This window comes from Anomaloglossus baeobatrachus, chromosome 6 (assembly GCF_048569485.1).
Source record: "Anomaloglossus baeobatrachus isolate aAnoBae1 chromosome 6, aAnoBae1.hap1, whole genome shotgun sequence".
Classification (NCBI taxonomy): domain Eukaryota; kingdom Metazoa; phylum Chordata; class Amphibia; order Anura; family Aromobatidae; genus Anomaloglossus; species Anomaloglossus baeobatrachus.
This window is the reverse complement of record NC_134358.1, coordinates 553,640,342-553,653,920: the sequence shown is the minus strand read 5'-3', so window position 1 is coordinate 553,653,920 and position 13,579 is coordinate 553,640,342. Positions and strand designations below refer to the sequence as shown.

The 13,579-nt window shown below is 40.0% G+C and overlaps 1 protein-coding gene across 1 annotated transcript in view; it reads right to left on the bottom strand.

Moving 5' to 3' along the window:
• Positions 1-13,579, bottom strand: part of SLC25A13 (solute carrier family 25 member 13) — a 168,593-nt gene that overhangs the window by 31,327 nt on the left and 123,687 nt on the right. The window contains 1 exon segment of the mRNA XM_075316869.1: positions 6,339-6,479. Coding sequence (XP_075172984.1) covers positions 6,339-6,479 — 141 coding nt within the window.

The window sequence follows — 13,579 nt, the reverse complement described above, 5'->3', positions numbered from 1 at the left end:
GTGCTGCAGCCTGTGTATGTGTACAGGCTGTGTATAATATGGGGGTGCTGCAGCCTCTGTGTGTATATGTGTACAGGCTGTGTGTAATATGGGGGTGCTGCAGCCTGTATGTATGTGTACAGGCAGTGTATAATATGGGGGTGCTGCAGCCTCTGTGTGTATATGTGTACAGGCTGTGTGTAATATGGGGGTGCTGCATCCTGTGTGTATATATGTACAGCCTGTGTGTATATGTGTACAGGCTGTGTGTAATATGGGGGTGCTGCATCCTGTGTGTGTATATGTGTACAGGCTGTGTGTAATATGGGGGTGCGGCAGCCTGTGTGTATATGTGTACAGGCTGTGTGTAATATGGGGGTGCTGCAGCCTGTATGTATGTGTACAGGCAGTGTATAATATGGGGGGTGCTGCAGCCTCTGTGTATATATGTGTACAGGCTGTGTGTAATATGGGGGTGCTGCAGCCTGTGTATGTGTACAGGCTGTGTGTAATAAGGGGTGCTTTAGCCTGTGTGTATCTATGTACAGCCTGTGTGTATATGTGTACAGGCTGTGTGTAATATGGGGGTGCTGCAGCCTGTGTGTATAGGTGTACAGGCTGTGTGTAATATGGGGGTGCTGCAGCCTGTGTGTATATGTGTACAGGCTGTGTATAATATGGGGTTGCTGCAGCCTGTGTGTATATATATGTGTACAGGCTGTGTAATACGGGGGTTGCTGCGGGCTGTGTGTGTATATGTGTACAGGCTGTGTGTGATATGGGGGTGGCGCAGGCTGTGTGTGATATGGGGGTGCCACACGCTGTGTGTGATATGGGGGTGCATGTGTGTGTACAGGCTGTGTGAGATAGGAGGGGTAGAGCGTGTGTAATATGTGTATATATATATATATATATATATATATTTATTATAGTTTTTCAAAGAGTGGCGGCAGGACTGTGGAAGGTTTGAGGGGTGGAGGCGGGGCTGGGGTGGAGGAGCCTGGGCGGAGTCTCAAGGGGGCCCGAACATTTTGCCAGTATGGGGCCCTGAAATTCCTAGTGGCGGCCCTGGCTGCGAATATCAAAAGACTGTGGGAGACGAGTGAAGGTGCATGCGCACAACCACCGTGGTGTCAGAAGACGCTGTAAACAGAATGCATCACACGAGAAGTACCAGCATACGTAGATTTAATATTATAAGTGCCCACATAACAGCCCACAGGGCTAGTAGGAGGACTGATGTTTCTTATTACCATATAACTAATAGATAATGTGCCCAATTACGTCTAAAGGAGCAATCATTATTTATAAGAATGTACTATATGGAATCATATATTGCACTGTACCCATAACACAAATATAAAAGCAAATCTATATCTGAACGAAAATAATAAGCAGTATATAAAAAAACAGCTTCATCTTGCTTTGCCCTGCGAAGAGGTCTGCATATGATGGCCCCAATGAGGTACCCATGGCGGTCCCCTGCAACTGTAAATACATTTTATTATTAAAATTGAAAAAGGTATGCGTCAAAATGAATTCAAAGAGCAAGAGTAGTAATTCCATGTGTGGTTCGAGATTACTTGATCAGAAAACCATGCTGTGGATGGAGACCACCTTTGTGTCTAATGGAGGGGATTCTACATCAGTTGTTACCATAACCATATTTTCAGTAAGATACATTTGATCATTCGATTTGGACCTGTAACACACACATGGTAACCTGTGTGGTCTTCTGGTTAGCAGGTCCCGTGTGTGTCTTTCATTGTGAGGCATCTTCTTTTAACATATATGTTTAATCTTTTATGCAATTTTCTAATAAACATTAAACTTTATTCTTTACTTTATTATTTGAGTGGTCACTGTTCGCCTAGCAGCCAATACATGTAGATATGAGGGCAACCTTTCTGATTTATATGCTCTTTACATGTGACACCAGAAAGTAGTTTGTATTATTAATGGGACACATTGCATTGAATATATAAAACAAAATCGTAATCCGAAATGCGCCGAATTTAAACCCCCCTCCCTGACCCCCGAAATCAATTTAGCCTCCCAGTGCACATAAAGAATGCGCCATCATTTATCCTCCTATTCGTCCTCGCCCTCCGTATGTGGACAGATTTGTCCAATGAACACAAAATTGTTTTTTTTTTTACGAATCGCCAGCGAGGCATTTATCTCAATTCTTGATATAAAAGCAAAAAAAAAATAAACAAAAAATAAAAAAAAAAATTCCAAATAAAAACAGGCCGGTTGCGGTTACGGACCGCCACGTCAGGTGTCACCCATTGTGTTAAACTGAGTTACGTTCCGGCTTCTGTCGGGAAATGACGAATGTCCGGCTAAGAGGTCATTTATTAGGATGCTGTATAAAAATCGTGATTAACCCCTTACTGATCCAGGTAGGATTCCCACGTGGGATGGCCGGAGTTACCCACCAGGATGGAGGGACTTTCTTTAGCATGCTAATTCGTGCATGTCCCAGGAGCAGTGTACCTGCGAGCGGAGGCTCTAAAAAACAGCCATTTCTACAACAAGGGGAGAGTAATTACGCGGCTCACAAAGGCACCTCTGTGTCGGGTTGGGCAGAAGGAGCCAGCACGTCTGGGAGACGCAGGCTTAGCCCGGTCTCCTGCAGTGAATGCACATTGTCTCGTGCAAGGGGGAAAATGCCAGACGGGGAGGGAGAAACCTTCATCTATAGAAGACAGAGGTGCACCTTGTCTGCTGGGGTTATTTAATGCTCCTGGCACCTGTATAGGCTCCCACCCCCTCTTAAGTACTTTTTTTTTTTTTCCTTTCCCTTATACCTTACAGGTCTAGAAATGATTTGGCCTCTGTAATTGCGACTTGGAGTCAATGGCTGCAAACAATAGGCAGCAACTCGTTCCTTGATTCTTCGACATCGTCCACCTCCCCGGGTCGTATAAATCCAAGTATGACCACGGCCAGCAGCAATGGGGGTGACTGACGGGCCACCACGAGATGAGGGGCACGCAAGTCCGTTTTATATAAGGGAATGCACCGACTTGTTACACCTTCCCGATCATATTTATTACTGGTTCATTATGGAAGAAATGGAAACTACTATGGTGCCAAATAAAAAAAAAAATAATTATATATATTATGTTTATTTTTAATTTTTTTTTCAGTAAATATTCTTCACTCAAAATGTCTGGCAATTCAAAGCTTGATGATAAAAAAAATTAAAAAAAAATAACCAAAAACAAAAACCAAACCAGAAACAAAAAACAAGCTAAAAACAAAAAAAAAACCAAAGGCTAAAAAACAACAAACAAAAAAAAACCCAAAAATTAAAAACAAACCAAAAACAAACAATAACCAAAAACATAAACCAAACTAAAAAAAAACAAACCAAAAAAACATAAACCAAAGCAAAAAAACAAACCAAAAAAACAAACCAAAGCAAAAAAACAAACCAAAAAAACATAAAACAAACCAAAAAAACAAACCAAAAAAGCAAACCAAAAAAGCAAACCAAAAAAGCAAACCAAAAAAAACCAGAATAAAAAAACCCCCAAAATATTCATAGACGAGAGTGAGAACCAATTTGGAGGTTCCGCTCATTAAAAAAGGTTTGCACTCAAAGATTAACCCCTTCCTGATGTAGTAGTTAAAAAGGGGCATTCTCCCATCTTCATAGTTGGATACTTTTCGGATAGTGTTTGTAAATCTAAGAGTTTTTGCAATTTGCAGCTTTTTAAAAATTGCAGCCGTTCTGAAGATTTTAACCCTTTTGTTTACAACTCATTGCCAAGGAGACCGACCACCGCTAAAGTGGGATTAGGAAGTAACAAAATATCGCTTACAAGCTGAATAGAAAAAGCTCTTGTAAGCACTGCACGGGTTCTAGTGTCTAGCAAAGGTGTAAACACAAGAAAAGTGATAGTATCTCAAGAAAGGTCAAAAATTATCATAAGGAGTAAATTGTAAGTGTGTTTGTATTTGCAAGAACTTTCCAAAAATATTAATCTATATGGATGTGAAAAACCGTATACGGCTGTTGATTTTTGCAGCGTTTTGCCCGCTTTTTTGCTCGCAGATGTTCACAAATCTGTAAAGATATCCTTATGCCAGCAAAGTTCCGGAGAATTCTGAAATTCTGTGCACGCATTTTTTTCCTTGCAGATCTGGTTGCAGCAAAAAAATCTGCAGCATGTCAATTCCTTCTGTGTTCTTGGCTGGGTTTTCACATTTTTGCTGCAGCGTTTTTACCGCCAGGAGATGCAGATTTGGTGGCAGAATGTCCGCAACGTGTGCACATAGCCTAATAGTATGTCCTATGTCGGGTACAGGAATATGGGGGTTGCCAAGTTGGTGCACCCAAGAAACCTAGATCAAATTAGTGCAAACTCATGTCCTCTGGCAGACTAAAAAGTAAAATATTTTTTTCTTTTTAGCCAAATGGCTGTGGTCATGATAGAAACACCCAAATATTAAAGTAATTTTTTTAACATTTCCTTTTTAGCCAAATTGGTGTGGCCACGCTAGTAACACCCAACTAAAGCAATATATTAAAAATATATTGTTTTTAGCCAAATGGGTGTGATCACAATAGAATTAACCAAATTAAAAAAATAAATAACAATTTTTCAAATGGGTGTGGTCACAACACAACCCCCCAAATAAAAAATGTAAAAACCCCAATTTTTTTTAGCAAAATGGGTGTGCCTCTATAGAAACCAAATAATAAAGTAATTTTTAAAAATTATATTATTTTAGCCAAATGGGTGTGGTCACAATAGAAACTCCCAAATAATGAGAAAATTAAAGAAAAAATAATTTATTAGCCAAATGGGTGTGGACACAATAGAAAAAAACAATTAAAAATACATTTTTTTTAAGCCAAATGGGTGTGATCACAATAGAAGTAACCAAATTAAAAATAAATAAAAAATGTTTAAATGGGTGTTGTTGCAACAGAAATCCCTAAATAAAAAATATACAAACCCCAATTTGTTTTTTTGGTTTTTTTTTTAGCAAAATGGGTGTGGTCTCTATAGAGACACCCAAATGATAAAGTAATTTTTAAAAAAATATATAATTTTAGCCAAATGGGTGTGGTCACAATAGAAACCCCCCAAATAAAAAAATATGTAAAACCCCCATTTTTTTTTTTTTTTTTTTGCAAAATGGGTGTGGTCTCTATAGAAACACCAAAATAAGGTAATTAAAGAAAACAATTTATTAGCCAATTGGGTGTGGTCACAATAGGAAAACACAAAAAATATATTTTTTTTAGCCAAATGGGTGTGGTCACAACAGAAAGTAAAAAAAAAAAAAATGTTAAATGGGTGAATGGGTGATAGAAACACTGAAATTATTTTTTATAATTTGTAAACCAATATTATATATATATATATATATATATATATATATATATATATATATATATATATATATATATATATATATATATATATATATATATATATATATATATATATGACCACACCCACTTGCTAAAAAGACAGAAGAAGAAGAGGCCATATCTCAGGAACAGTGTGGCGCAGGGAAATAGGAAAACATTGCCGGATTCCGAAAAACGGCTGCAATTACAGCAAGTAAAATAAAAATATACAAACATATTTTAGACCTTTCACAGTTCACCTTTAATTTACGTTCGATTACTGTAGCTGGAAATTCGTTACCAGTAAAAATATGAATTCAATTCCTTTAACGAGGAGGAATCCTTTTCCCGTTCATCCTTTCCGGGGTTCCACCATATTTGTAGTCCGAGATCTGAATGCTGAAAGTTACAGGGCCAGATCCTGAGGTTGCACCGTCCCCATCAATATCTACATATTCCTTCTATTCGTGTGTGCAAATATGTGAACATTGATGTGTATGGTGATAGGAAACTACACAGGGAATCTTCTCAGATAATGTGAAGCGTTAATACAGGAGTAGGAATGGTCGTAGCTGAGAGCGATGATATACGTGATGTGCTCCGCAGGCGTTCCAGCCCCATCCTGCTCCGTGTACACCGTATACAGCCGTGCAGGGGCGGCAGGATACCTGAGCACCACCTGAGCCAAGAAGTACCCGGAGAAGACACCAGGGGGCTTTATCGCTCCTCACCTGAGCGTTCCCGTCTCCTCACATCCAGAGACACTACACGATATTTTAGTGATTCTCTGGTGTCTTAGCTTTTTCTGCCACTTGTTTGGAAAGGAACCGAATCCTATTATAGAACTAGTGACCTACCCAATATATACCACCTATTGAATCAGTCAAGGATGCAAATCTGTCACATGGACTCGTACGAGGAGATTTCCTCTGAATTAAATAATCTATAGAGAGAGTCCTTCACAGCAAAGGATGATGAGAGTTACCTTGTAAAGTCCGAAGAAGCCCAGATCTCGGAGAACGCTCAGAGCGCTAACACGGGGACCAGTGGTGATCTCTCCAGCAACCTGCAATCGAATCTTCACAATTTCCAGGGGATTGGTGAATATTACTTGTGAGCCGCCAGCCTAAAAAACAAGACAGAATATAACTACTATAATACCGCCCCCTATGTACAAGAATATAACTACTATAATACTGCCCACTATATACAAGAATATAACTACTATAATACTGCCCACTATATACAAGAATATAACTACTATAATACTGCCCCTATGTACAAGAATATAACTACTATAATACTTCCCTCTATGTATAAGAATATAACTACTATAATACTGCCCTCTATGTACAAGAATATAACTACTATAATACTTCCCTCTATGTATAAGAATATAACTACTATAATACTGCCCCTATGTACAAGAATATAACTACTATAATACTTCCCTCTATGTATAAGAATATAACTACTATAATACTGCCCCTATGTACAAGAATATAACTACTATAATACTGCCCACTATGTACAAGAATATAACTACTATAATACTGTCCCTATGTACAATATAACTACTATAATACTGCCCCTATGTACAAGAATATAACTACTATAATACTGCCCCTATGTACAAGAATATAACTACTATAATACTGCCCCCTATGTACAAGAATATAACTACTATAATACTGCCCCCTATGTACAAGAATATAACTACTATAATACTGCCCCTATGTACAAGAATATAACTACTATAATACTTCCCTCTATGTATAAGAATATAACTACTATAATACTGCCCCTATGTACAAGAATATAACTACTATAATACTGCCCCTATGTACAAGAATATAACTACTATAATACTGCTGCTATGTACAAGAATATAATTACTATAATACTGTCACTATGTACAAGAATATAACTACTATAATACTGCTACTATGTACAAGAATATAACTACTATAATACTGCCCCTATGTACAAGAATATAACTACTATAAGGGTATGTGCGCACTAGGTGTTTTTTTCACGCTGCGTTTTTATGTGCGTTTTTGTCTCAAAAAACGCACCCGCGGCTAAAAAATGCGGCAAAAACGCATGCGTTTTTGCCGCGATTTGGTGCGTTTTTTGCTGCGTTTTTGCTCACTGCGTTTTTAATCAGTGCACAATGCCATTAAAGATTGTTGATGAAAAAAAAAAAAAAAAAAAAAAAAGGTCTGATGTCATTTCCTTCTTCAAAATGTTCATTGTATGCAGGAGAGCAGACAGCAGCTGCAGAACTACAAGGCTCAGCATCCTCCATCCAGGACTGTATGCAGTTTTTTGCCCAAAAAGAAAAAAAAAATGACATGGGCTTCGCCATATTTTTGTATGCTAGCCGGGTACAGCAGGCAGGTACGGGCTGCCCCCAACCCCCAGCTGCCTATTTGTACCCGGCTGGGAACCAAAAATATAGAGAAGCCCTTTTTTTTTTAAATTATTTCATGAATTTCATGAAATAATTAAAAAAAAAAAAAAAAATGACGTGGGCTTCGCCTAATTTTTGAGTCCAGCCGGGTACAACTAGGCAGCTGGGGATTGGAATCCACAGTGCAGGGTGCCCAAGATTTCTGGGCACCCCCACTGCGAATTGCAGTCCGCAGCCACCCCAGAAAATGGCGCTTTCATAGAAGCGCCATCTTCTGGCGCTGTATCCAACTCTTCCAGCTGCCCTGAAGCCGGGTGGCTAGCTAGGTAATAATGGAGTTAGGGCTAGCTGTATATTATCAGCTAGCCCTAAGCCCGAAATTCATGGTGTCACGCCAATATTAGACATGGCCACCATGAATTTCTAGTAATGATAAAAAAAAAAAAAAAAAAAAAACAACAACACACAGAAAAATATTTTTATTAGAAATAAAACACAACACAATTAGTGACTCCATCTTTATTGAAATAAAGAACCCCTCCCCCTCCGCAGTAATCCTGGGTCAGCGTCCCGCGCCGTCCAATCCGAATCCAATATCATCTGATCGGTTTGCTGGAAGGCAAAGCGATCTGATGATGTGTCAGGATCAAGTGCCTGAATCCCATCACACATCAGCTGATTGTATAAAAGCCGGTTATACAATCAGCTGATGCATCAGTAGAAAAAAAAAAATAATACTCACTTATGTGCTGATTACCGGCAGCTCCTGCAGCGATCGATTGGACAGGAGTCTGATCCCGTCCGATCGCTGCAGGAGCTGCCGGTAATCAGCTGATGAAGTCCCCTGACGGCAGGATCAGCTGATAGCCGGACGGGCGCGAAAAAGCCGGCGAGACTACGATCAGCTGATGCGTCAGGTGACTGCATCAGGTGATCCACCGCCAGGTCCTGCAAGCAAGGTCCTGCCCCGGGGAGACTGCACACAGCCAGAGCGGCGGGACCGGGAGGAGATGGGAGCAGGCATGGCACCGGGACCCTGCAGACCGGTGAGTATATATGACATTTTTTTTTTTTCTACTGTTCACTTTGGTTTTCGCCGCTGCCTCCATCTCCCGCCCAGACATTGCGCCGCACGGAGCTGACATGCACAGGACGGGAGGTGGAGGCAGCGGTGACGGTACCGGGAGGATTCATGCTTCTGTGTTTACCAACAGAAGGAATCCTCTTCCTGTACACGTCACTGTAGTACCCACCCCTTGCGTTTATAGCTGCGTTTTTAGTCATAGAAACGCGGCTATATGCGTTTTTCATTGCGTTTTTAACATCTCATTGAATTCAATGAGTGAAAAACGCAGTGGAAAACGCAGAAATAATTGACATGCTGCGTTTTTGTGGTCACCACAAAAACGCAGCTAAAAAAAAAACGCTGTGTGCGGACAGCACTTATGAAAACCCATTGACATTGCTAGAGAAGCAATGTCACAGCGTTTTCAGCATAAAACGCGGTAAAAAACGCCGCTAAAAACGCGGCAAAAACGCCTAGTGCGCACATACCCTAATACTGCTGCTATGTACAAGAATATAACTACTATAATACTGCCTCTATGTACAAGAATATAACTACTATAATACTGCTCCTATGTACAAGAATATAATTACTATAATACTGCCCACTATGTACAAGAATATAACTACTATAATACTGCCCCTATGTACAAGAATATAACTACTATAATACTGCCCTATGTACAAGAATCTAACTACTATAATACTGCTCCTATGTACAAGAATATAACTACTATAATACTGCCCTATGTACAAGAATCTAACTACTATAATACTGCCCCTATGTACAAGAATATAACTACTATAATACTGCCCTATGTACAAGAATATAACTACTATAATACTGCTCCTATGTACAAGAATATAGCTACTATAATACTGCTCCTATGTACAAGAATATAACTACTATAATACTGCCCTATGTACAAGAATCTAACTACTATAATACTGCTCCTATGTACAAGAATATAACTAAGATAATACTGCCCCTATGTAGAAGAATATAACTGCTATAATACTGCCCCCTATGTACAAGAATATAACTGCTATAATACTGCCCCTATGTACAAGAATATAACTGCTATAATACTGCCCCCTATGTACAAGAATATAACTACTATAATACTGCCCCTATGTACAAGAATATAACTGCTATAATACTGCTCCTATGTACAAGAATATAACTACTATAATACTGCCCCCTATGTAGAAGAATATAACTGCTATAATACTGCTCCTATGTACAAGAATATAACTGCTATAATACTGCCCCCTATGTACAAGAATATAACTACTATAATACTGCCCCTATGTACAAGAATATAACTGCTATAATACTGCTCCTATGTACAAGAATATAACTACTATAATACTGCCCCCTATGTAGAAGAATATAACTGCTATAATACTGCTCCTATGTACAAGAATATAACTGCTATAATACTGCTCCTATGAAATAAAAGTGTGGAGAATGACGATGGGCGGCTGAAAGGGTGGAAAGGAATGTAACGCCATGAGAAATACTGACTGGTAGAAACACATTAGTTGAACACTTCACAAGTTGTGACCAGCATTGCCATGTTGTGAAGAGGGAGGAAGGAAAAAAAAATAATCAAAGTGTGCAGCGTTTCATCTTGGTGTGTGTGGCGGAGCGCTTAGAAGTTCGGCCAAGTTGCAGAACAACCCACTTGACTGACATTACAAAGGCATTTACGTCGCAGCCTTGTGTGTCGCTACGTTCTCTCTGTGTTCAGCCAGCCAGAGGAGGGGGGGGGTGATGCTGAAAAAAGGAGGATCTCGCCTCTCATGTCCCCTAAATGTGACATAAAAACCAAAAAAATCTAAAAGCGTGTAACCCCAAAACTCAGAGTTTTAGCAAAAACATGTTCCAATTTGGTGACCGTGAGCCCATATCTGACCCTTGTGTTTCCATTAATGACCACTGTGATGTCTTCCATGGGGGGCTCAATCCATCGCACGCAGACGGAGTTGCCCAATGACGGCACAAGCCTCTTAATAAAATTGGCACATTCTGTATTAATCTACAGCCAGAAAAGTATTCACTTGGCTCAGAGCAGGAATCGGCAATTCACTGGATTTGGATTTAAAGGGAATGTGTCATTAGAAAATAAATGGCCCATTATTTAAATATAGTAAAAAAAAAAATATATATGTATATATTTTTATTATATATCTATATTTATTTTTTATTATATATATATATATACACACACACACACATATATATGCATATATATATATATATATATATATATACATACACACACACACATATATATATATATGTATATATGCGTGTATGTTATATAAAATATATATTATATATATATATATATATATATATATATATATATATATATATATATATTTATTTAGACAAAGTATTTATAAAGATCCTATATCGTATGATAATGAGCGCGGGGACTAGTCCCCTGGGTACTACTTCCCTTGCTAGTCGGCCCCATTAGAATGTTTGTACGCCCCCTTGGGTGTGGTAACATGCTAATGAATGCGCAGCGTCAGAGGATGATGTCACTCACTTCTCCGCCGCCATCGCGTCCAATGAGGGATTTCGGCTGAGTGCGCATGACCCCGGAATTTGGGTCATATGCACTATGAAGCCGGGTCTACGCGTCCTGGCGGCAAACTGGAGTAGTGTGCATGACCGAAAGTCTGGGATCATGTTCCTTGTGACTAGTCCCCGAGCTCATTAGCATACGGATAAAAGATCTTTAGAAATACTTTTTCTTAAGATTCCTTTATCTATGCTGCCAGATACAGGGACAGTTAGGCCGGGATTAGCAATATGCACCCAGAACTGCTCGTGATACTGGATGCATATTGCACCTGACAGGTTCACTTTAAACTTGGCTGAATATAATTGTACAGATGGAGGAGGTAAGCTGTGACAATGCAGGATCCTCCATAAACAATAGGTGATGTCACAGCTCCCCTCCTATGCAATAACTGATATCACCTATATAGAGTAGATAACACAGGATCCACCATTCACAATAGGTGATGTCACAGCTCACCTCCTCCTCCTGAACAATGACTGATAACACCTCTATATACAGTAGATAACAGGATCCACCAATCTCAATAGTTGATGTCACAGATCACCTCCTTCTGTAGAATGACCAATAACACCTATATGCAGTATATAACACCGGATTCCCCATTCATAATATGTGATGTCACAGCTCACCTCCTCATCCTGTAAAATGACTGATGACTAGTGATGGGCAGATCCAGACGGTAAAAGTCCGAATACGCACGGGTTCAATAGTTCCCAAGCACCAGCCTCGGGCCCGCAGTTCTCAGAGAAATACAAGTAACAATCCGGATACTCAGTTAATTAAGAAAATAAGGGAAATGCAGGTGCATTATACATACTAGTGTCGCACGCGGCTGTAACACTGGTTGCAGTCAGACGCGCCCCCACCCTGTGTGACAGTGTGTCTGACTGCAACCAATCACAGACGCTGTGTTCATACTTATGGCGTAAAAAAAAAAATACAACAATTGGCGTAGGGTGCCTCCCATATTATGATACGATACCCAGCACAGATAACGTATACGGCTACAGGATGCAGCCCCCAGCTGTGCGCTTATCTTGGCTGTGTATGAAAATAAAAAGGACCCATGTGTGGCTTTTTTTAAAAATAAATAAATATATAATTACAAAAATCAGCATGCGATCCTTCCCAATTTTGATACTCAGCCATGATAAAGCCGACAGCCGGGGACTGGTATTCTCAGGCTATGGCTTGGGAGAACCCATGGTTATTGGGCCTCCCAACCCTAAAAAGAGCAGCCTGCAGCTGCCCATGATTGTCACATCCATTGGATGTGACAATCCAGGAACTTTACAGCAAACTTCCCAATTGGCCAGATGCGGTGACAATCGGGGTAATTAGGGGTTAATGACCGTGTACAGCTGCCACTAAGCCCTAGTTTAGTAACAGGTGGTGTTTATGAGCCCCCCGATTACTTCCTAATATGGAGCCTGAAAGTACTAAGCCCTAGATTAGTAATTGGGAGGTGTCTATGAGACCCTCCCCCCATCACTACCAAATATCGAGCCTGAAAGTCGAAACACTGTTACCCTTTTGCTCATCAGTGAAAATTGCCTGTCATTCCGTCTTGATAAACACCGGCTAGAGGGGCTTTTAAATTTACCTTTAGATTATGGGAGACTTAAGTTTTTACAGATTTCCTTAGACGTCCTTTCTAATGAGTTTCACATGGGCATATGATGGATGAATTTTTGTGCCCACCTTAAAAAAAAGCCAGTCAAGGCCATTTTTTAGTAGGAAACCACAGATGCATCAGGAAAGGGCAGTGTGTAACATAGCCATTGTGTTACGATCCGTTGCTCCAATGCATTAAAAAAACAAAACAAAAACTAAAATGCAAGTGCACTGGAGGACTTAATCATGAACTTGCAGTCCATGACTGATTTTCACTCCTCCCTGCCCGGCGTTGCTGCACAATGTTACCTCTGCCTCCACCAGCAATCTTTTGCACGTGTTGCTCTACTTTTGGTACTGGTTTGGTACATGTGCAAATTTGCAGCCTTGCATTGCGCTTGCACGGACCAAAAGAGGAGACAGACGTGTGCAGGATTTCGGCTGTGAAGAGGAGCTATTGGCTGCTGATGCATCGATGCGCCCCTGTTGCAATCCAAGATGGATTTTGCAGCAATAACGCAACAGATGGTGACA